At 52.2% G+C, this 23,793-nt stretch overlaps 1 protein-coding gene across 6 annotated transcripts in view; it reads right to left on the bottom strand.

The window, feature by feature from the left end:
* Nucleotides 1-23,793, bottom strand: part of Il17b (interleukin 17B) — a 29,806-nt gene that overhangs the window by 1,675 nt on the left and 4,338 nt on the right. The window contains exons 2-4 of one of the 6 annotated variants that reach the window (XM_087180606.1): nucleotides 16,544-16,637; nucleotides 2,736-2,811; nucleotides 377-666 (exon numbers count right to left, since the gene is read on the bottom strand). In XM_087180606.1, the coding sequence (XP_087036732.1) occupies nucleotides 377-666; nucleotides 2,736-2,756 (311 nt within the window). In that variant the 5' untranslated portion in view covers nucleotides 2,757-2,811; nucleotides 16,544-16,637. Of the gene's footprint in view, nucleotides 1-376; nucleotides 667-2,735; nucleotides 2,812-3,926; nucleotides 4,186-12,322; nucleotides 12,342-16,543; nucleotides 16,638-23,793 lie in introns of those variants that run through there. The other 5 variants (XM_021266196.2, XM_021266195.2, XM_087180607.1 and 2 more) reach the window with 5 other exon arrangements.

Here is a 23,793-nt window from a genome sequence, read left to right as displayed (position 1 = left end):
GGAGGGTCCCTGTCTTGGCATGAGAGAGACACGAACACATCCAGCAATGTCCCATGAAGAGCTGTGACTGAGAAGTGACCACATTGCTGGACAGAGTGACATTTGGGGAAGGCCTTGCATGCATTTAAGCTAGGACTTCTGGAACAATTAGGGGAGTGCTCTGCCTGGAGATACTTTTACAACAAGTCTGTGAAGAAGGTACCATTATCACCTCCATTTACAGTTGGGTAAACTGAGATTCAGAAAGGCTAATCAAGTAGCTCAAAGCCTCACAGCCAGTAAGAGACAGAGTCAGGATTCAAATCCACGTACTGAGACTCCTGAATCCAGGGTCTTGCCTGTCCGGATGATGGGGACAGCAGGAAGGCCAGCCTACCTGTAGCCCCAAGGAGACAGGCTCCTCTTGTTGGACAGCCACAGCTGGAGGTTGACCTCACACTTCCTTGTACCTGGCTCGGAGCTGTTTCTCAGCTGTGTCACCATCTCACCCAGGTTCCTCTCATACTCCTCCATGCGGGCGTAGGGCTTCACCCGAGATACCAGGTCCAGGGGCACCTGGTGAGGCCCGGGGGCCAAGGTCCCAGGCCGCCCTTGCCCCTTCCTTTTGCCTTTGGGGCTCCTGGGCTGGCCCAGCCCCAGGAAGATGGAAATGGCAAGAAGGAGAAGCTGGGGAGAAAAGAGCACTGGTTAGAGGTAGGAGAGCCAAGTCTCTGGGCCAAGGCTTGGGGTCCAGGGAGGAGAAAAAAGAGAGCAGGGCTCTTCGGGGGCCACCCTAAGCGGCCACGCCCAGCCTGCCTTGGTCAGTCCGTACCTGCTGCGAACCCACTCTAAGATGCGAATCAGGGACAGCTCCCTCTTCCTCCCTTCACGTCCAAATCATCTTGAAGTCCTAAAAGTAGGGCATTTCCTACCCCACCCTTCCACTTATTCCCTCTCCAGCACTTTACCACCCTCTGACACTGACAGATCTGCCACCTCCTGGCCTCTCTTCCCCTCTGGCCCTTCCACTCAGTACTCCACACCAAGGCCAGAACAACTGTTTGAAAGACAAATGTAACAATGTCACCTTTGCTTAACACTTTTCACATTGCCCTTAGAGGTGTCCCAGGCCCTCCCTTCTTCCTCATAATTCAGCCTCCTCTCAGTCACTTGCTCTCCTGCTTTGGGGACTTTGCACAGGCCACTGCCTCTTCTCTCACCTTTGCAAGTCTGTGTTTGGCTCTAAGGTAACTGCCTCAGGGATGCCTCTGGACTGTCTCGGATTCTCCTAAACACCTCCCCACCCTGCACACTGCATGACTGGCATCTGACATCTGCACGTGTGATTCTTCTGTACGTCTGTCCCCTACCAAGCATAGATTCCCGGAGAGCGTTGATTGGGTCAGTTTTCATACACTGTCTTACCCCCACCACTTCAGCCTGCTGTGGACATGTAAAGGGTGGCCACCACCATCCCAGCCCTTGTATAGCTGACAGTCCAGTAGGGAAATGGCTCTAGTGAGAAGTGCAGGGACAGGCCCTGCAGGGGTGGCTGGAGGAGAGCTAGGTCTTGCTTAGCCTGTGCCAGGCAGCGGTCTAGACAAGCTTTTCTGGGATGGGGACATGCCAGGTGAGGCATGTAGGATAAGAGGGAGGCAGACAGGGCACGAGATGCATACGTGTCTTCCAAGCTGAGGAAGGGGGGAGGGTTGAGTCCACCATAAGCTTTGGTGAAAGGAATGGGTGAGGCTGAAAGAGGAGTGGGCTGGGCAGAAGGGATCATGAGCTGAGCATGGGGAGCTGGGCAGGTCCCCTGCTCCCCATGGGGCTCCATTTCTGGGCCCCCTGCACTGCCCTCTTCCAACCCACTGCTGGCCACCCCCTCCCCAGGCACCGCACATCAGGAAAGCCTGCAGCTCTCATGGAAAGATAGTTCCCCAAGAGCCCAGGGAAAAGGAGCCAGAGCTGGCAGACAGACTAACTTCCAGGTGAGTCTTACTTCCTAGTTGCATCTAGCCAGGCCCACACCTTCCTGAAATCCCTCAGCCTGTGGCCCAGAGGGCCTGACTGATACAGGCTTCCTAGCAAGCCTGGACCCTGAGGAACAAGCTCCAGCACAGCCCCACTTGGCACAAATCTATAAGAGATTCAAGTTACTAAATTTGCCCTTTTTGGTCCTAGATTCTGGTGCAAAAAAAAAAAAATCTGCCTGACAATGGGCTCTCTCATCTGAGCTTCTCACATGCCACTTTTTTTTTTTTTTCTTTTTCTTTGAGACATGGTCTCACCATGTAGTTCAGGTTGGCCTTGAACTCACCATGCAGCCCAAGCAGGGCTTCATATGCCGTTCTTAAACACTGGCTCTCTGCTCAGAGAAACCCAGAGGAGACTCAGAGCCCCCTCCCTCACTTGCCAGAAGGGAAACAAACAGAAGGACTCGCCCAAGGTCACACAGCCTGTCCGAGGCCCAAGAGGCAGCCTGGAAAAATCCTGTTCTCTGAGCTTGCCAGGATCCCCCCCCAGATGCCTCTGCCTGAAAGAGCTTCAGTGTGGACAGCTGAGCCCCAGTCCAGAGCCCGAGCTACAGGCCATGGCTGCAGGCTGTGAGACCGGTCTCTGTTCCTTTCTAGTCCTAGAGGAGAAGATGGGGAACACACCACTGCAGACTCCAAGCCAAACAGAGGCGGCCATTAATCAATAGGACAGAAATGCTACAGCACTGGGGCTGAGAGGGTGGGGGCGGGGACGCCACGTACCAGGTTGTGCGGCCAGTCCATCCTGCCTCACCGGTGGTCAGCCTGCAGCTGCCGCCTCCTGGAACCCCAGATGCCGCTGTGGAGAGAATGGCAGCGACAGGATGGAGCGAAGCAATTATAGCTGCCAGGGGGCTGCCGGGGGAGTGGGTGGGTGGGCTCGTCATCAGCTGGGAGGCTCAGGCCCCAGCTGGCTGGGCCTAGTGCAGAGGCAGGCGGCGAGGGCTGTGGGGGCAGGCCAGGAGCGAGGCTGAGGTGCCCAGGGGCTGTTGACCCAGGGACAATGACCTGTGTGTCTGGCAGGGCTCTGGCCAGTAGCATCTCCTCCTGTGGCCTGCGGCCGGTCAGCTGGCCAGCACCCACAGGGCCAGCTAAGACAATCAGCTTCGTTTGCTTTGGGGATAGCCTGGTCAGGGTGGAGAAGGGCTGGTCGGTCGGTGGGTCGGTCGGTCGGTCAGAAGAGGTGTGGGCTCAGGCCAGGACACAGGCCCTATCTCCCAGGGAAACTGCCTCAGGCATTCCCCTCTCTGCCCACTCCACTACTTCACAGATGGGAAACTGAGGCATGAGCACGGGCACGAAATCTGTGCAACAGAGCTAGGGATGGTGATGACAGAGCTAGGGATGGTGCCTTGTTCCCATCCAGAACTCCATCTGCTGCCCCACGTTGTTTGTCTTGGGACATTTCCTGCCCAAAACTAGCCTGCTGTGAATCCGTGAGTGTCACACGAGCTGACCTGCAGATCCAGGAGGACCTCATGGCCCCATACTCTCCTGTGGATACAAGGTGTCCCCTCCTAGGGCTGGCCCTTGGTGGCTGCTTGTGACCTTCCTTCTCTTTCAGCCTGTTTCCCTCTCTGTAAAATGGGAGCTATACCCATGAATAGACAATTGCCCGTCACATTGCTGCTGAAGTCTTTCTGAGCCTTAGGTCCCACATTTCTAGAATGGGAATAATCATTCCATCTACTTCTCAAGGCTGCTAGAAGGAATAAAGGAAATAACTCATGTTAAATAGCTGGCATGGTGCCTAGCATATAGTAAGTGCTCAATAAATACTTTGCTGTTTATTATAAAAACTATGATGCAACTATTTTATACCTATGATTACAAACATTAGCCATTCTGATTTGCATTGGCACTAGATTGGTTCTCATCAGTCAGCCAACTGCCCTCTCCACCCGTCACACCCACCTTCCTGGCTGAGAGAGTTTCAGTCTTTCCAGACTCAGACCACAACTTCATGAGCTCAGGTAACCCCAGGGTCCACAGGGCCTGGACTCACATGCTGGCCACGGTCTCTCACCTCAAGTGAGCAGCCGAACGTGAGTGGGCGCGAGTCTACCCAGGGAGGCGGGAGTGGGCAGTGTGAGGTGGACTGGAGGCCCCTGTGAACAGGCAGCGCTGCTCTGTCCTGCAGAGGGCCAGCCCTGGCCATTTACAGGAATTGGCAAAGGGAAGAAGGCAGGGCGAGAGCACTCCTGAGTGTCACAAGATTAATCTGCCCAGGGCAGGTCTCCACAGCATAGCTGAGAGGCTGGCTGGGGCCCGAGCTCTTCGAGAGATACCACCATATTTGGTCAAATACTAGACAGGACTCTGTTCTGTCGCTGGAAACTCCAGAGGGAGGGGGACTCAAAAATACCTCCTTGGGGAACAAGGGCCCCCACCCCAGCCCTGGCGTCCCTGCCCCTCCACCACTCTCCTCCGAGGGGTGAGTGGGGGCGGCCTGGTGGTGTTATTTGGTGGCTTTTTGCTACCCCTCTGCAGCCGGGTGACCTCTCCCCATATCCACAGAAAGTGAGTACTAGGGTTCAGGGGCTCCTCCGCTCCTCAGGACCCCTGAGCCACCAGGCTCCTGACCTGCTGGCACATATATCCCTGACTTCCACCTCCCCAAGCCAGAACTCTGTGGCCTCCCCAGCTCCTGATAATGATTCCAAGATCTCAGCCTGGAGTCCCTGCATTTCAACCCAAACCCAGCCTGGCAGCTGCAGGGGTCCTCACCCTTCTTGTAGCCCACTCCCTCAACCTGTTTTACCAAAAGAGGCTAAAGCCCAGAGAGGGAGGGACTCTGCCCAAGCTCCCTTAGTATGTTTGTGTCAGAGCTTCTGTTGTGCAGTTCTTTTCACTGCACCTCCTTCGGGCTAAGCTAGGCCTCCTGGCTGGTCTGGAAGGGGCGAAAGAGTGAGGCTGAGAGAGCTAGATCCCTCACAACAGGGGAACACAGGGAGCTCCCAGGGCAGGTGCCCAGTGGTCACCCTTGGCTTTCTCATTTCCGGACCATCTCAGGCCGGGAAAGAGCCCTTCCTTCCAGCCTGGGCACCTGGAGGGTCGGTTTCCCTGAGGGACGTCCTGAATGTAAACCGGGCAGCATGGACCCGCGAGGTCAGTGCCATGCCTGAGAGGGAGGCCCAGGAGGCAGCCCGGTGTCTTCCCACACGAGGCTAGGGTCCTTGGGTCTTTGCATGGAGGAAAAGGAGCCGGTGAAGGAGTGAGAATGGGTGGGCTCTAATGTGAGCTGAGAGCCCGGGCTGAGGCCCAGGGGAAGCAGTGCCAGGTTCACCAGCAGGTGGCGCCCGCAGGAAGCCAGACGGCGGTGAGGAGCACGACAAACCCTTCCAGAATGAGGTCAGGCCTGTGCTGCCCCCGGCTTGGCTTGCCGAGAAACCCTGTGATGGATGCACACCAGGGCCCAGGGCACTGTCCTGGCAGAGCAGGAATACACAGCCTGCCAGTGCGGAATGAGACCCTGGGTACGTGGCACATGGGCACCGCGATTCTCTGAAAATGAGTTAGTAATGATAAAGCTGCTGCTTACCTCGCACCTAATTGCCAGCCCAGACACTCTCCTTAACGTGTGCTGTCCACGAAACCTTCACTTTAAGGAGCACCCCACCCTGCATGGAGTAAGGAGACGAGGATGCCATGCCTCCGCCAACATCCTCAAACAACTGGGCCTTCCAAACCAAACTGGAGTTCACAGGGGCTTCGAGGGCTCCTGGCTGTGGGCACAGCAACCCCCGCATCTCTGGTGCATGGAAAGTGCCCATTGAATACTTGATTCACTGGGTCAAACCAACTGCAGTAATAGCTGGGATGGCGAGTGGGTGGCCAGAGCAGGAGCTGCAGACCCCCAGAGTAAACTCAGGTTCCTGGGCTTCCCAGATCTGAGTCTTAGTCCTGTCTCAGTGCCTTCACAGCTGTGTGGGCTTGGGAAAGCTGCTTGACTTTTCTGAGCCTTTAGCTCCTTCTGCACAGCAGAGCTAGTAAAACTTGGCTATCAATTATGGCGAGGCTCAAAAAAGATGATACCATTGAATGCACTCCCTTAACACAATGCCTGGCAAAAGTGAGAGCTCAGTGGATGAAACTGCAGTTGTCATTGCTAGTGTTAAAAGAGGTTTTGAGTTGGGCTTTCAGGGATGCTTGTGGTGTTCCTAGGTGGGAAGGGCCTTAAGAGGTCGGGAGGAGGCTAGAACCAGTGAAAGAATGCAGAGGCCTCTATTCAGTGGGCCCACCTGGGAGCCTCAGCTGGGACTGCAGGACACAAGGGACTTGGTCTAAAACCTTGCCTAAGTAGACCAGGAAAGGTGGAGAGAAGCAGGAGGTGCCTTGGCTGGATGTACCCCCACCACCACCATCCTGGCTCCCCTGCATGCGCCGCCCCCCTCCTGGGCAAGAATTCTTCTCCCAGGCCCATATTTGCACAAATGCCTGCCTCACTGCTCACTCCAGAGCCCCAGCCAAGAGGGGCTATTTTAAGCTCCCTGGATGGGAACATTGTTGGTGGGAACAGCCCCAGCTACAAAGCTCTGGGTTCTCAAAAAAGGGAAAGGCCTGGGTGAATGGGCTGCCCCTGGGATATGCAGAGGGCCTGTCACATCATTGTGCCCCCTGCCCAGGCCAGGTGCCAGTGTCTGCACTGAGAAGTGGGAGTTGGGGTGTTGTCTGAGGGGGTGCTGAGATCTTCCTTCTGGTAGGATCCAGTTCAAAGACACCAAGTTTGTTCTTCTGGGCCGCAGAGTGATTCCACACTATACCTAGTGCCTTGTTAGTGCTCACCACTCCCAGACCATGAGAGGCAGGGAGGTGCCTCATCCAGCCTCTACAAGGGTAGGACCCCTCTGAAGGGTCTGTACTGATGACTTCCCTCCAGCAAGTACTTAATATTTGGCCAATTTGGGCTGTTTGCTTTGTAACTTGGTTTGGCTTGGTGTGTGCCTGTTTGTTATGTGGTGTTTTTGTGGGGGGGGGGTGCTATTTTTGTTTTTTGATTCTTGTGAAGAGCCAGTTTAGGCTAATATTTAAAGCACAGACTTTGAGTGACCTGCACCCCAGCCCACCCTGCCCCCCAGTGCAGCAGCTGGGTCACCTTGGGCAAGTGACCTAACCTCCCTGAGCCTAGGCCTCAAGGTGGGCAGGCTGGCAAGACCAAGCTCCCAAAGTGCTGCTCAGGGTGGTGCTCAAGGGACAGCCCTGCTGTTATCTTATTGTACACATTGTTCTTGGCTCTGCCCAGTCAGGAGACACAGAACCATTCTAGTCAGTTCTAGAATTTTCTGGCTGCCAGAGCTAGCTACCAGGAATAGAGTGGAGTGCCCTGCAAAGGAGTGAGGTCCCTATCAGCCCAGACATTGTAGCAGAGCCTGGAGGACTGGTTGGGACACTGTAAGGGTGTGCACGATTAGGAAGAAAATGGCTGTCTTGAGTTTTAAAAGTTTCCTTCCAAGCTGGGTGTGGTGATCCCAGCATTCTGGGAGACTGAGTAGGAGAAGGATCTAGATTTCGAGCCCAGCCTGAGCAATTTAGCAAGATCCTATTTCAAAAGAGAGAGAGAGAGAGAGAACAGGGGCTGATGGCGCACACCTGTGATCCCAGTACTTGGGAGGCTGAGGCAGGAGGATCACTGCAAGTTGAAGGCCAGCCTGAACTATATAGCGAGATACTGTCTCAAAAAACCAAAAGGGGGTGGGCAGGTGTGGTGACACATGCCTATAGTCCCAGCACCTGGGAGGCTGAGGCAGGAGGATCGCCACACTACGAGACCTGCCCAGGATACATAGTGAGTTCAAGTCCAGCCTGAACTACATAGTGAGACCCTATCTATAAAAAAAAATGGGGAGGGGGAAGTTGAGGATGTAGCTCAGTGTGGAGGCCCTGGATTCAATCCCCAGTACTACAAACAAAAGCTCCCTTCCAGTGGTGCAAGGTCTGGACCTTCTGCCCAGGCCTTGGCCCCCTGTGGGGCTCCCTGCCTTCACTTGACCAGACCTGGGGCAGGAAGGAGCCCAAGGAAGCTGGTGGGGGACGTGGAATAAACAGCTGTCCCTGGGCAGCTGAGGTGCCGCCCACCAGCACAGTCCTCCTCCCCCAGTCCCAAGGGATGTTTATGCTTCGGTCAGAGTTTACAGGACATCTGGATTTACAAGATCCAGAATTCTGACTTTTTCCCCCAAAGCTGTCAGCCCCTCCTCTTGTTGGGTGGCTCAGTGTCTATTTGGGGTCAGAGGCCCCGCCCTGCAGCAGAAGGGGGAGCGGTGGACAGCCTGAGAAATGTCCCCTTCAGGCCCCAAAGCAGAGGCTTGGTGGAGGAATTCAGCCAGGCCGAGGGGTGTGGGAAGGAGAGGGCTGGGGCCCTGGCTGCTGACAGGACTCTGGGAGCTGGGCGGAGCAGTGGCAGGAGCCGCCTCTCACAGGCTCCTCACCATGGGGTTCAACGTCTGCTGCCTGAGCATCAGGCTGGACCTGGTGAACTTGGCAGAGTTGGTCTTGGATACAGGCTGCAGTTACTAGCTCAGACAGCGCTTGTCTTGGTGTCTGTCTGTGTGTGTTGCGGATGGCGTCTTGAATATGTGCTCTGTTTGGATATTGTTTGAAAAGCTGTCAAGGCTGTCAGCCTGTCATATCCACAGACAGGAAGCCTGGGGCAGCATGAGCAGTGCAGAACTTGCTAGCCACTCACAAGCCATCTTTTCTAGGGCCAGCAGCACCTCTGAGACACGTGACACCACCCTCAAGCAAGCAGCCTTAATGACTGTAGTCAAGGCCCCCGCCCCTATCCTCCTGACCCCATTAAACACACAGACTCTTAGGGCCACAGTGAATCCCAGCATGGCATCCCTACAGGGCATCTCTGTGACCTGGACGTGTGGGAGGCAGGGTTGAGTGGCTGCCCCTGGAGGTGGCCGAAACTCTCCTGATGGACTCTGTCGGGGTCTGTGAGCTGTGACCTTTCAAGGCATCAGCCTGTTGGCACTGAGGGGTGTCGAGGGTTCTCAAGGGTCCATCCGCTTCCCTTAACAAGTGTGTGCTGAACACCCAGTTGTGCCCAAACTGCTCCAGGCCTCTGGATACCACAGGGGACATCTAAGACTCTGAGGTTATGTTCCAGTGGAGGGTGCTGGGTATGACAATGCCAGTGCTTCAGGACCAGCCTGTGCCCCAGGGTCTCTGCTCGGCCCTCTCCTCTCTGTCTCCTGCAACTCCTGCATCCGTGGGAACTGCTGGGTCTTTTGGGAAGCCTGTGACCTCAGCCCTTGGAGCATGTGGAAGAAGGTACAATGTCTCCAGAATGTGAAGTCTTGCCAAATTTCCATTGGAAGGTCAGTTCTCATAAATATTGTGAGGAAAGAGGAAGAAGGGGCCCATTTCCAAAGTCTAGTTCCCAAGAAGGAAGCCTCACACTAATCACTGAAGTGTTAGAAGGCAGCTTCGTGGCTCAGGGAGGCAGAAGAGCACAGCGGGCCCAGGCAGAGGCTGACGACCATGGCCTGGTGACAAAGGTGATACATCTCACGTGTTTCAAGCGCACCACAGTTTGAAAACTCCTTTCACATCCATGACTCTGTTTACTCCCTGGATCAAGCCATGTGAACACAAAGATTTTCCATAAGAGGGAAGAGGATGGGGGAGGGAATAACCTGCCTGTGGTCACCACAGTGAGAATAAAAGGGGACAGAATTTGGAATAAGTCTGGTGCTCATGGTCACTTTGGCCACCAGCTAGCCCAACCTTTGCCCCAGTTCAGGGAAATGAATGAGCATTGGAACTGGTGGCAGTGGGAGGTGAGTATCCCATCATCACTAGGCAGCGTCTGTAGAGAGCCAAAGGCCAGGCAGGAGCTTCCATCCATGGCTGCTGTGCTCTGTGCACCTCCACATGAGGGAAATGCACCTGGGGAGAGGGCTTCGTTCCAGAGGGACACGCTTTCTGAGTCAGCTCTGAAGAGAAGGTAGGGGTCAGGCTGACCCTGGTCTCCCTCTCCTTAGTACTATACTCTTGGGAAAAAAACCAGGGATTGTTTGGCCCTCAGTCTATCACACAGCTATGTTTAAAAAAACTTTTGTTGGGGCCAGGGATTTAGCTCAGTGGTTCTGGCGCCTGCCTTGCAGGCGCAAGGTCACAAGTTCGATCCCCGGCACCAAAAATAAATAAATAAAAAATAAAAAACCGTTTGTCTTCCATAGAAGATTCCCTTGTATCTTATTTCATTCTGTCAACTCCAACCCATAGTCAGCTCTGATCCTCACACTCTAGAATCATTCTCCAGAACTATTAGGACTATTCGGCTTCTGTTAAATGCTCCTTGGTCTCTTATTGATTGTTTTAAATGTCCTTGCCCCTTCATTCTGCTGAATGCAAATTAGCTCTCTGAGAATATCCAGAGCAAAGCTATTTCCCTGGCCCATAGCAAGCAGTATCAGTCAAGATGGGTAGAGTTGTGCTGCAGCAACAAGCAGCCCCCAAATATAGCCACCGTAGCCCTAAAAGGTGTCCTTATCACCTATGCCACATGTCCTGGTACAGGTTGGCAGCGTGCACTCAGCTACTCACATGGCGGTGAAAGCTCCAGTGTGACACTTACTGCCACAAGCACACACAGGGTCAGATCTGCAGAAGTCAAGAATGGGTCCTGGAATCTGCTCCAACCACAAGCTTCCTTCAAGCAAATTCTTTCAGCTTGAAGACTTCGCAGGGTTAGCAGACTTGTGGTTTCTTGGCATTGCTCAGACTCCCAAATGCCCACGGACCTGACACTTCACCATCAAGATCCAGCCCATGAGAATGAGATGGCTGAGGTTACTGCCTCGCCCCCAAATAGTAGGGCCCTGAGATAGTGTCAGGGTCACTGACCTCTCACTGACGCAGAGGGTCTGGCCCCATAGTGGTAGAGGCCTCTGCACTAGATGTGGGTCCCTTCCCTGTCCTCTAAAAGTGGGTGGAGCTTCTTCATGGTCATTGGATTTCCTAGGGAAGTTAGGCTCCTAGATCACCTCCTTGCTAAAATTCTCCCCAGAAAGTGCCCTGCCCATGTGAACCTTAGCTGCACAGTTGCAGTATGTCAGCCATTGGGATTCAAAGTGAAGGAGCTGGTAATCAAGCCCTCTGGTTTGGTTACATAGCTAGTACAACTGTGGCAGGTGTATTTCCATTAGGAAGTTGGCCATGCATGACCAGGCATGACAACCAGAGGTGTCTTAAGCCAGCTTGAGAGGTCCAGATGTTCAGTGCAGAGTCCAGGAACAGCTCACCTAGACATACAGTGACTCCTGCTCAAACACACCTACATCGCATAGCAGGCTCACTTTGAGCAAGGCGTATCCTCCATGCAGCTGGGCTTTAGGACCCTGTATCCTTTTCATTGTGAGATGTTCTGTTTTTCTGTTTTGGGGTGTGTGGGTGTATGTGTGTGTGTGTGTGTGTGTGTGTGTGTGTGTGTGTGTGTGTGTGCGTGTGTGTGTGTGTGTGGTGCTAGGGATGGAACAACCCAGGGCCTTCACATGACAGGCAACCATTCTGTCACTGAGCTACGATCCCAGTCCCTATTTTACTTCCTTGTCAGCTTCTCATCTGTAAAATGAGCCCTTGGAACTGGAGCTGGGCTTTCAGAACAGGCTCTGTGATGTCAGGGCATGGGACATCGTTGCGTAGAACGTCAATACGTAGGACGTCAACATGGTGGCATGCGGCTAGTGGTGCTGCCACGTGCCGACATCACAACCCAGCTAGTGTCATTTTTCCTCAAGTCCACAAGTTTTATCCCTTGACTTCATTAAGGAATTGTCACTTTTCCCCTCATTAGTTAACTTCACATTTTTTTAATTCATTTGTCATCAGAGAGGGCTTAGGGTTTAAAACTTGAGGCAGAAAATGGTTTATCTGTGTGTCTTTCCGACCCCAAACCAGATTTATGCAGTTTCATTTCCAAATTCTTTTGAGGAGTCCAAAGAAGAAAGATGGAATTTGAAAAAGAATCCTTTCTTGAGATAAAACTCAATAGTAGATACAGAAATCAACTATTGAAAGAATGTCAGAGTTGGAAGAGACTTTTTGAACAATGCCCATCTCCCTCTTATAGAAGTCCGGAGAAGGATAGATATAGATGCAATGTCACACAGTCATTTAGTGACAGAGTTGGGACCCACTTCCTTTATTCCTAGTCTTGGGGCTCTTCCATGTCACTAAGGGGACACCATACTTCTCCACTGGGATGCAGGAGGAGGGGATCACCTTGGAGTTATAGCTTGTCCTCATTTAAGAATTGTACTCCAGCAAAGTTGTAAAGTCAAGAGCCTTATAAACATTACCTTATTAAGGCTTCTTGGAGATCCAAGGTCACAGCTTCTCTGGGTCATGGGACATGAGTTGAGCATCCAGGAACAAACAGAGGGTAAAGTTACATTTTTCACTTCGTTTTGGAGACCTGGCTTCTAATTATAGGATTTGTTTAATAGTGCTGGGTGGTTTACAAAGGCCTGGAGTCAGCGGGCAGCCCTGAGGAGTGTCAGATGGAAGAGGTGGGCAAGGGTGGGGCCTTGAGGCAGGCAGGGCGCTTCTGCAGCACGGGGAGGATGGACAAGCTAGCTGGCTGAAGCCAAGGCCTGGAGGGACGTAGTAAAATGATTTTCCCTAATTCCATTGACCAAGTTGCTCTCCATTGGAAATCATTTTCTCTCTGTCAGCATAACCTTTTCATATATGGGGCAAGAATGTGGATTTGTTCTACAGCAAGGAGGTAAAATAATCATCTCATTACTCTTGTTGTCCATGTCAAACTGAATCCTCCTACAATAGCAGTCATGATTAGTGACCCCCTTCCCTGGGAAAAAAACTGATGAGGTCCTAGCTCCAGGTCCATGTCTGTCACTCTAGTTGTACTCCTTATCTAAAGACATCAGGGGTGGGGCCCCCTGGGGGGGGGTGAAGTTGAAGGGCCTCCAGTCTCCTGTAGTCAAGCTGGGGTGCAGAGGTCTTTCCAAGCCTCCCCCACCCCAAAATGATGAAGGGCCAGTCCAGTTACTATACAGCCACATGGTCAGGACTCCAAGACAAGCTCAGCCCAGGCTCCTACCACTCAAGGAAACCCCAAACCCTGCCATGTTCCAAGTCTCCAAGCATGACCATTCCTGAGTCAGCATGGACTTTCGTGTGTGTGTGTGTGTGTGTGTGTGTGTGTGTGAGAGAGAGAGAGAGAGAGAGAGAGAGGAGAGATTGCTTTTTCCCTTCCTTTGCTCACTAGCAAGATATTCGACCCTTTTATTATATGAATGGGAAAGCTGAAGCCTGACTTGGGGAAATCATGTCCCCAGTGTCACCTGGGCAGTCAGCCTCTGAGTGGTTTCGAATCCAGTCTCTGGGTTTCTGCTCACACTGTTTCCTTTTTTTCAAATTCCCTTCCCTGCCATTTTCACTGAGTCCTTGTGATCTGCTTCAAAAAAGGGAGTTCTCAGACTTCCAGTAGAAAATGAGCTCTCAGGGTGCCCTGTACACCCCTGTGATGTTGCACAAATCAGTCACTGGCTTTCTACCTGCCTTTCTCCAACAGCCAGAGGAGCTCGCTGTCCTTATCTCTGGAGTAGCTGGCCTCATTAAGTGGCAAACCTAGAATAGGACTTTAATGTTTAAGACCTGAATAAGTAAATGAACAAACGCATGAGTTCATTAATTCCTCCCTCTTCTGAAATCATTTGTGCTTTACTAAGACCTCTCATGTCACAGAACACTGGCTTCCTTATGGTACAATTATCACTAGGTATATCTGTAGAGGACATTTTTCTTCCTCCTGCTTTCCCTCTCTTCCTTCTTTTCTTCCTTTTGCTTTTAATTCTCAGAGAGAGACAGCTTCTGGGTGCAGCGTCCCTGGATCTAGCCATGCCTAAAACTCAATCTACCCATGGAGTTTTTAGTCACATGGGTTAATGCATTCCTTTTAGTTTCAACCCCACAAAGACTTGAATTTTTATTTCTCTCCAATAAAAGAGAATTGATGAATACAACATACTATATTCTTTCCTTTGATTGTATCAGAAGTGGCCTGACTTCCCTTTATAGCCACCATGGTGCTGAGCACAGCAGTGTCTATATGCATAGTAGAGACTCAGACATGTTTGTTTAAGAGCAGTAGACACAGCCTCGGGCCTTAACAAGTGAGCTAGAGATGGGGAGAGGGGACTTACGCAGTGTGATGATCCCTCCCCTGTGGTCCTCAGGGCCCTGCCTAGGCTCTGCCAAGTGGACAGAGAGTAATGACCCTGTCACGGGTGGGATCTCGGGGTCCCTGCCACACAGCAAGTCAGTGACACAGCAGGGTGGAGAGCTTGGCTTCCTTGTAGAGTTCCTTCTAAACATTTATCATGTGATGTGGAGACTGCTAGGTTTGATTGCATGTGCACACAACAGTCAAACAAGGAAAACAGAGGCAGCAGGACATTCGTCAGAAGAAACTGATCATGATTGCACCAGTGATCCAGCCCCTACCTCTTGGTCTCTGAGGACAGTGGTATTTCTAGCATCCTTGGCTCATGTGCTCAGTGATGTGAAATCATGCTGCTGTAAAATGACCAGGGGTAAGGTGATAGGCACAGGGTACCAGATTTAGGTTGGAGATTTGGTTTGATATCCTTTCTAACCTGCTTCAAGAGTGCCTTTATCACTACAGAATCTCATAAGCCAAAACTACATATCCCAGACTTCTCATGGCTCTGAAGGAAGACTCTCTTCCGGCTTCTTTGGTGTAGCTGCTGCAAACACCATCACGTGAGTTTGTCCACATTCAGGGCTGAGTTCTGTCCACCCCCGCAAATTCGTGTGTGGAAGTCTTAATCCCCAGAACCTCAAACTTTGACCTTATTTGGAAATAGGACTTTGCAGATGTAATTAGTTAGGGTGAAGTAATACTAGCATAGAGTGGGTCCCTAATACACTGTGACTGTTATCCTTAAAAAGGGGAAATTTGGAGACAGACACACACAGGGTGAAGACAATGTGAACATGAAATCAGAGACCAGAGAGATGCATCTTTAGGCCAACAACGCCAGAGATTGCCTGTGAACCCCTTGGGAGCTAGGGAAGAGGTACAGACCAGATTCTTTCTTCACAGCCATAGGAAACTGCCTTGCCCCACCTTGACCTTGGACATCCACCCTCCAGAACCAGAGGCAACACCTGTGGACACCCCTCTGTCCATGGTACTTGTCACAGCAGCCCTAGCTGTCTAAAAGGATCATTGTTGGCTCTGTGGTGTCAAGAGGCAGTTGTGGCAGAGGCAGGCCCTGGTGTTGGAGACAGCAATGTGTTCTTAAGAGTTGATGGCCAGGGATTTAGCTCAGTGGTTTCACCACCTGCTGCATAAGTGCAAGGACCCAAGTTCAATCCCCGGTACCAAAAAAAAAAAAGAGTTGACACTGTAGCCTCCCTCCCTGAGCCCACTGTGAACTAGTCAGTTCTGCAGGGAAACAGAACCAAGAGGATAAGTATAGATACACAGGAGGAGATTTGTTGTGGGAATTGGTCATGTGGTTATGCAGGTCAGGAAGTCCCACCATCTGCCATCTGGCAGGAGAGACCCAGGATAGCTGCTAGCATGACTCAGCCATGTTCAAAGGCTGAGAACCAGGGGAGGTGCTGCTATAAGTCCTGGAGGCCAAAGGACAGAGAATTGGTAACTCTGTCATCTGAGGGCATGAGGTAGATGTCCCAGCTCAAGAACAGGAGGAGGCTGAGGCAGAAGGATCACAAATTCAAGGCCAGGCTGGTAAGTTAGCAAGACTTTGTCTCAAAATAATAAAAATGGCCAAGGATGTAGCTCAGTGGTACAGTGCCCCTGGGTTGAACCCCAGTACTGCAAATAAATAAATAAATAAATACCACAGAGAAAGACTTTGTCATTTCTTTGCTTTGTTGCTTCATTCAAGCTCTCTGTGGATTAGCTGAGGGAGCGTCTTTTTTTCTCAGTCTCCTGAGTGACACGCCAATCGCTTCCAGAAACACTCTGGTAGACACCAGAAACAGTGTTTACCTGGGCATCCCTTAGCCTAGTCAAGTTGATACGTAAAACTAACCATGGCCCACCACCTTCTGATGGTAGTGGAGGTGGCAGCGGCCCCGGTGGGAGAGCTCTGTAGTGTTATCTGAGTCATTCCCAGGAATCCTGCCTAGAGCCGGAGTCCCCAGGCTTCCCAATGGTGTGAGCACCCAATTCCCGTTCTGTTCAATGAACAGGAATGGTTTGCTTCCTATAACCGGACCCTGGCTAGTACCACGTCATCACACATGGAACACTACATTACACTTTCAGTTTTACACACTACTAAGTTCTAACACAAAGTAAGCTATCAAGGACTTGTGTGCCTTTTTAAAGGCGATCTTGACATTTTTCGTAATAGTAAAAAAAAATGACTGTCCAATAGAAATTGGGGGAAAATCAAATACGCAAAACTATAATGAAGTGTCTTAGTCACTTTCCTCATTGCTCAGACACAATACCCAACACCAACAAATGAAAGGAGAAAGGGTTTCTTTTGGCTCACGGTTTGTAGAGGTTTCAGTCCATAGTCCACGGGCTCCAAGGGTGGCCTGGCAGAGGAGAGCTGCTCAAGGATGACACACAGGAAGCAGAGAGAGCTTAGGAGGAGTCAAGAAGGGAGAGAGATCCTTCCAGGCTATGCCCACAGTGATCACCTGTTTGACCAGACCCCACCTCCCAACAGTAGTAGGTCAGCTGTAAGCTCTCATAATCCTTCTACCTTCCAAAAGCCCCACGTGTGAGTATAGGAGGCTCTTGGGTATACCCACATATAAACCATAACATGAAATAAGCCCAAATCTCCCAAATTTCCATCACCCAGAGACACCAACCTCTGTTCTTATTTTTTGAACATTCTTCCACATGTTCTTTCAAACTGCATTTTGACACACACACACACACACACACACACACACGCAATTACATGCACACCCACAGTTCAGGTGCCTTTACTGTGGCCCAATTGGTCCTGAAGGTTCAAATGCCCACTGGTAACAGCAGGAAGGGAGAGACCCAGCCCAGCAGTTCTCTCCCTGGTTCTCACCACCTCCCTCTTCACTCAAGGGCCCTGGTCCTTACTGGTGTCTTGGGTGGGAGCAGCAACCAGTCCCACCTGGTCCAATATTAAGGCGCTAACTGTGGTGGGAAAGCTGAGTGACGAGCAGAGCTCATCGTGGTAATATCCCAAGTTGTGGGTCAAGTTCACAACTCCAAAAACGCCCACAGGGGTGGAAGCCAATATTCCCCCAGAACAGAGAAAGGCCGCAAGCCAACTGGAGGGCCCTTTAATCAAGCCCTTCCCACTTCCTGCCAGCATTGCCCACCAGGCTGTCACAAAGATTGGGGAGGACTTGTGCTGCACTGTTGTTCCCTCTGCCTCCATAGCTGTCTCTCCCCGGAAAGCCACACAAAGGTTTGTTACATCTTCTCCCAGGACAAAAAGCAGCTCACGCTCCCCTGTGTTCCCGGGCAGACCATGGTGGCTTTCTGTCCTGGCTTGTCTGGACAGCAAACTAAAGGAGAGAAAAAAACCACAAATCCAACCTCCAGCAGGGCAACTGTTGTACCCTTACTTCCCCCACCCCATACACAGACACTTCATTTTACTTCGGCAGGATAATACCACGTATCTTTTGCACCATGCTTTAAAAAAATACAACTCTCGACAATATGTTGTGGACAGCTTTCAGGGGCATGCTGCTTCTGAGAAATTGGTTGGCTCACAAGGCAAGTCATTGTAAGAATTTCATCAGTAATTGTTTATGAATTTACCTCCCAGGTTCAAGCTCCATCAACACGTTTTGTGCTCTTTGAAAAGAACATGCGGAGCTTAATTTTTAACACAAGGGTTACGGCCTAGTCCAGTACATAATTGTTTACCAGCTGAGCCCCTCTGAGCTGTGTCTTTTGGACAGAATGGGTGTGAAGTCAGGGCTAGAGACGGGACAGAACACAAGGTATGAGGTAAAGTTTGTGGGGTCTCAGGGATGGAAGGATTTGCCAAGTTGTCAACCAGCTTCTGCTTGCACGACCTACCACTTTACCAAGAGAGCCCCTTGGCCCATCTCACCCCGCATGTCTCCACTGATTCAGTCATTCCTATGCGGGTGTAGAGTCCACCTTCCTGAAGGTTCCCACTGTACCAACTGAAGCTTTTTTGAGGGGGGTGTGGCTAGGGATTGAACACAAGGTTGCTAAACCACTGAACTACATTCCCAGCCCTCTTTAATTATTTTGAGACCAGGCCTTCGTCCCTTAGGTTGGCCTCCAACTTGCAGTTCTCCTGCATCAGCCTCCCAGGTTGCTGGGATTACAGGCAGGTGCCACCCTGCCTGGCTACATGGAGGTCTGGTTACCCTGTAGAGGGTCAGGTGGCTGTCTCTTCTCCAGCTCCCCTCGCCTTCCTGGATGGGTCCCTCTTCCCTTGACTGCCACCTTCTGAGGACATAGAACTCTCCAAGGCAAACACACTCTCCTACCTGGCTCCTAACGAGAGTCTCCCCTTACCTCCATGAATCCCTGCTCACACAGACTAAGGCTGCGGCCCTGTCTCCCCCGGGGATTGGAGGGGGCTCAGGGCTGCTTCTTCACAGTCTGGAAGGAAAAGCCCCTTCACATAGTGGCTCATAGATGTAAAGTGCTCAGAAATCCCAAGAGACCACACAGACAGAAAGAAAAACTGCTTCTGAAATGTTCGAGACAAATTTATGGAGCCCAAGTCCTGAAAGGCTGTCATTTAGTTATTCTTTGGGGATATTTTGGTGTGGGGGATACCCCTCTTCTGTCCTCCTGCGACCTGCAGCAGGTCTCTCCAGTCCTTTGCCTTGACCTCTCTTAACCAAGCCCACTGACTCCCAGACGGAGCTGACTCGAGTCCTCCGCAGGTCGGGGCTCTTGGGTTGTTAAAATGGGTCTCTCCACAGCTTGCATCTGTTATGATGAAGCATCTTGGGTGTGGATGTTGAGACACTGGCATAACTTCAGTTTCTGTCTGCACAGTGGAATCTCCATGGTGGTTCCGTTGGGCTCACTTCACCTGTGCCCTGGGCTGTTTTGGTGGCACTTCCGAGTATTAAACTGGGACACATCGCACAGGCAGGAAGTGGGGGGTTACGGGCCTCCTGCCCTTTCACTTGCGCTCCAGGGTTGTGCACATGTATGGAATCTGTCTTTGGGGTTCAGGAAAGAAGGAGGTGATGTTAATGACAAGTCCGCTGTATGTTGGGCTCTTGTACTCACAATTCTCGGGGGAAGGGTACTGGTGATTGAACACAGGGCTTACGTACTGAGCTACAGCCCTAGCCCTTTTTTGTTGTTTATTTTAAAACAGGGTCCCCTCTTGCCTCAGGCTCCCAGAAAGCTGGGATTACAGGCACGTGCCACCATGCCTGGCTGGATGGGGCCTCTTAAGGCCAGGGCCATATCTGACCTGGCTCTCCACACCTTCGGTGCAAGGCATGGCCGGCCACTGGGAGGAGCTCTGCAGGCCTCAGTGTGGCAGCTTCTTGGCAAGTGGCTGCTACTGAACCATTCTTTATAGGCGCTGTGGGAAGCCTGGAGATGTAGACCCTGCCCAGGGAGCCATGTTCTCACGGAAGAGATGGACAGCAAGGAACTAGACGAGCAAGCATGCCAGGTGAGCACATGCGTGCTGAGTCCTGTCAGGTGAGCAGGAGTTGTGGTGAACAGGGATGTGACTGGGGGAAGGCTCTGCCCAGAGTGACAGTTGAACCGGGAATAGGAGCAGGGGAAAGAATTGGGCATGATTAGAGCTGGGGATTTAGCTCAGTGGTTCCACCGCCTGCCTTGCAAGCAGAAGGACCCAAGTTCGATCCCTGGTACCAAAAAAAAAAAAAAAAAGAATTGGGCATGATTCACTCTAGGAAGAGAGCATTTTGGACAGAAAGCATGTGTATATGCAAAGGCCCTGAGGCAAAAAAAAAAAAAGCTAAGGCATCTATAGGAGGTCAAGGTGGCCAAAGCACAATAAGAAAGGCCTCTATGGTGAGAGATACTCACTCCTCAGGGAACAAGAGCCTGCAATAGGACATCCATGATCCCAGCCCCTGCCCTGTCTATGGCAGCCTCGCTGTGGGGGGGCCTGGGCCTCCTCTGCACAGTGACAAGGATGGCCATCCAAGAAACTTACTTCCCCCGTGGTCTCCCATGCCCTGCTATCCCCATCACCCCCAGGACCCCGAGACTGATGCCTTCCTCACTGGGGATTCCAAGAAAGTCTCAGAACTCTCACTTCCTTCCTGGGACTCGGGAGCCAGGAGAGGAAGGAGATTCTCACACATAGCTTTCTCCCAGGGAGTTTGCTCGTGTTCCCAGGCTGACAACTGGCAGCCCTCAGAGCTCGTCCCCCACCTCTTCCTCCTCCTCCTCCTCTTCGCCCTGCCTCCCTCTCTCCCCCTGCCCCCTCCTGGAGCTTAATGACTTCCACATGGGCCTCTGGCGGCTGGAGCCAAGCCTCCCAGCATTGTCTGAAATCTCCAAATTTAGAAGAAATATGAAAATTGTCAACCACTCCTTCCTTAGGGGGTAAAAGCAACATTCGGCACTAGGGGCAGGTCAAGGCGAGGCAGTCACGTGTTGGGCTCCTGGGCCAATGGGGGACCCCGGGAGGACTCCGCACCCACCTCTCCCCAGCACCAGGCTCGCCTCTTTAGCTCTTATAAGGTAAAAGGCAGAGAACCCTCTGTGGCCAGGGAGCCGCGGGCAAGGGGCTAAGGGGAGGGGGTCCAGTGCCAGTCGCTTAAAAATGCCCCTGTGGCAGTGAGGGGTGCCAGAGGCTGGGTCAAGTTAGTCGTGAAGCAGTGATACCCCCAACCATTCCCCACACAGGCTGGCCCCCCATCGCCAGGCGCAAGAAGCCACACCTGGACCAGACTCCAGGCGAGGTAAGAATGAGCTGAGACACGGGGCCATGAACGGGGCTGTGCATCCTCCTCCCCAGGAGGTTGCATCTGGAGGTCTTGTCCTTGCTTTCTTGCTAACTGCTCTGTGCCTTCTGCCTCTCTGGGCCTCAGTTTCCCTATCTGGACAGGGGTTGGATTCGATGATCTCTAAGCGTTCATCCAGGCTGATGGCTCTAATCCACAGTTCTGTTGGCTCTGAGGTCTTCGTGTTGCTGCGGTACCATGGGGACAGAGGCAGAGGGAGTGGACGGAGTCAATGCCCAAACTTGCCCTCTGTGCCCAAGTTTGGGATTCTATGTGGACAGTGCTCTCCCTTCTTGTGTGAGGTTTTGGTTTCAGTTCTAAGAGCCTGGGGCTCCTGGTAAGGAAAATAGTTTTCAAATAATGGCTTCGAGAAACATAGCTAGAGGGAAGTGATGTGAGCGTGGGCTCCTGAAAGAAACCAGAGAACAAGGAAGGAGCTGAGTTAGCTGTGCATGGAGCCTGGGCCAGGGCTCCAACCCAGCTCTGCTCCTGGTGCCTGGCTCTGTGGCTCTGGCGGTCACTGTCCCTCCGGTGCTTCCTTATCTGTCTTAGGAGGTCTCTACACAGGATGTGGCTTCTGAGCCAGTTGAGCCTACCAGAAGCCAGTGTCCCTGAGCTGAGCCAAAAGGTCCTGAGCTGAGCCTGCCCTTTGATCATGGGCTCAGAGCCTGAGCAGATGCCCAAAGCCCCAGGAAAGTGAAGGAAAGTGACTGCAGGGTGTCTGCCCCAGGCCATGGGACTATCTTCCCCAGGACTCAGCTCGGTGGGCAAGGGCGGCTCTCTGCACTCAGGCACACAGCGGTGCCAGACTGGAGGCAGAATGGGGGAGAGTGACTGCAGGGGGCTCAGGAGGTGAGATGTAGGGCTGAACTCCACAGAGAAAGGCAGGAGGCAGATGGGCACCAGGGGTCCTGTCAGGCAGGGCTCCGGATGGGAATGCAGATGCGCACGGCAGTATTCACCTCCTCTGAACACATTCTGGCCACATGCAGGAACAGAGCCCAGTCCTCCAGTGCCAGCCTCTCTAGGGCCTTTACCTTCTTGCTTCTAGGCACGCAAAGCTCAACACTTTAATAATCCAGAATCCTAGAATCCAACTGACAGGCCCCCATCCTGGCTTGTTTACTTACAAGCAAAGTGACCCTGGGCAAGTCCCCTGCCATCTGAGCCTCAATTCCTCCTCTGTGGAATGAGTACAGTCCTGATTCTAACCCCTTGTGTCTATCATGAGGAGTGAGGGACATGCTCCCCTTACAGCAGGGTCTGGAGTGACAGGACCATGAGGCTCCATACCTCTTGTGGGGCAAGATGACAGCAGCCATGTTTAGAGGGAAGAAGAGATGAGACTGAGGCATGGAACAATGGGGCCACTGAGGGGAGGACCAGCTCCGGCAGGAAGAGGGAAGGTGAATCTGGAAGCAGAGGTGAGGGGTGAAGGGCAGTCAGTATGAGACTCTAAGAGCCAAGTGTGGCCCCATCCCTGCATGCACAAGCGGATCAGGTATCTCCAGGATGTGGGGCCCAAGCACTGCACACTCAGGGGCAGGGACCCCAGGCAGGGCCCAGGAATCTCCAGGCTAGACCCCAGGACCTTTCATGGCTTGGGCTGTAGAGCATCCTAGGACCCTCAACAGACCCAGGGCAGCTGAAGCACCCAAGAGGATGTACAGCCATAGGTTATACAGTGACTGATGGCAGAGGGAACAGGACCTGAATCTCTGCCCTGCCAGGGGTTCCTGGAGATGGTACAATTAGGGAGAAATGTATTGCATTCTTTTGCATGGCATAGAGGCGATCCCAGAACTACTCAGTGTCTTTATATGAACTAATTAATTTAATCCTCACGAGACCTTGTGAAGTAGGTGGAAGTATCCCTATTGCTCAGATGAGATAGTGGAGGTGCAGAAGGGTTAAGTAGCTTGCCTAAGATCACACCATTACTTGTTAAACTTAGATACTGTGTGTGCTTCCCCAGGATGCTATCTTCCCCAGGAGTCTCTGGGCTCCTGCCCTGCCCCTCACCCACCCTGAAATTCCCGAGGAACCTTCAATATACCTGGTAGAAGGGGACAAAATATGGATGGGAAACTTCCCAGGAGCCAGGTACTGGGCTGAACCATTTGTGTTATCATTTGAAATTCTCAGGATTATTAAGAGGAAGGAATCAGCATGACCATGTCATCACCGGTGTATAAAGAAGGAAGCCATTATAGCTTGCCACAGGTCACATAACTCAAATATAGCAAGGGGAATTTGACCCCAGCCTGGAGCCCCAACCCATATGCCCTTCTCCTGCCTGCTAAGGGTCTCCAGATGGGTGCAGTGATAAGGAAGCCCACCTCACCCTCTGGAGAAGACTAAGTCAGAGAGGGGCACCCAGGGCTTGACCAAGCCTCTTGCTCTGAGGCCACCTCATCTGCTGCTCCGCACAGAGACCCTGAGGACTAAAGCAGCCTTTTCCTCCTGGGCCAGTTCTGGGGAAGAGCAGATGAAATGCACAAAGTCTTGAGGAGTGGAAGGTTCAAGGCCTGAGCTGTCACTGCCGTGTACCCCAGGGGCTCCCTGAGATGATCTCTGAGGTCCCCACACTGGGCTCTGCTGGACTCTTCCTCCTCCTGCCATTGTCCAACAGAATGGTCTGTGGGCCTGATCAGGGCTTCCAGTGGTTCAAAGATCCATTATAAAGGAGTTTCTGCATTATGTCCATTTTTGTGCTCATCTCCTGGTGCACAGAAGCCGCAGTCTCGGGATTACTGGGTGTGTGCAGGAAACTACTTGATTATTTTCCAGAGTGGCCAAGTGAACCTCC

This window comes from Heterocephalus glaber, unplaced genomic scaffold, assembly GCF_053883595.1.
Source record: "Heterocephalus glaber isolate CG9 unplaced genomic scaffold, H.glaber_assembly_v1.0 deba00001463, whole genome shotgun sequence".
Taxonomy (NCBI): Eukaryota; Metazoa; Chordata; class Mammalia; order Rodentia; family Bathyergidae; genus Heterocephalus; species Heterocephalus glaber.
The sequence above is the reverse complement of the archived record's forward strand: the minus strand, read 5'-3'. Positions and strand labels throughout refer to the sequence as shown.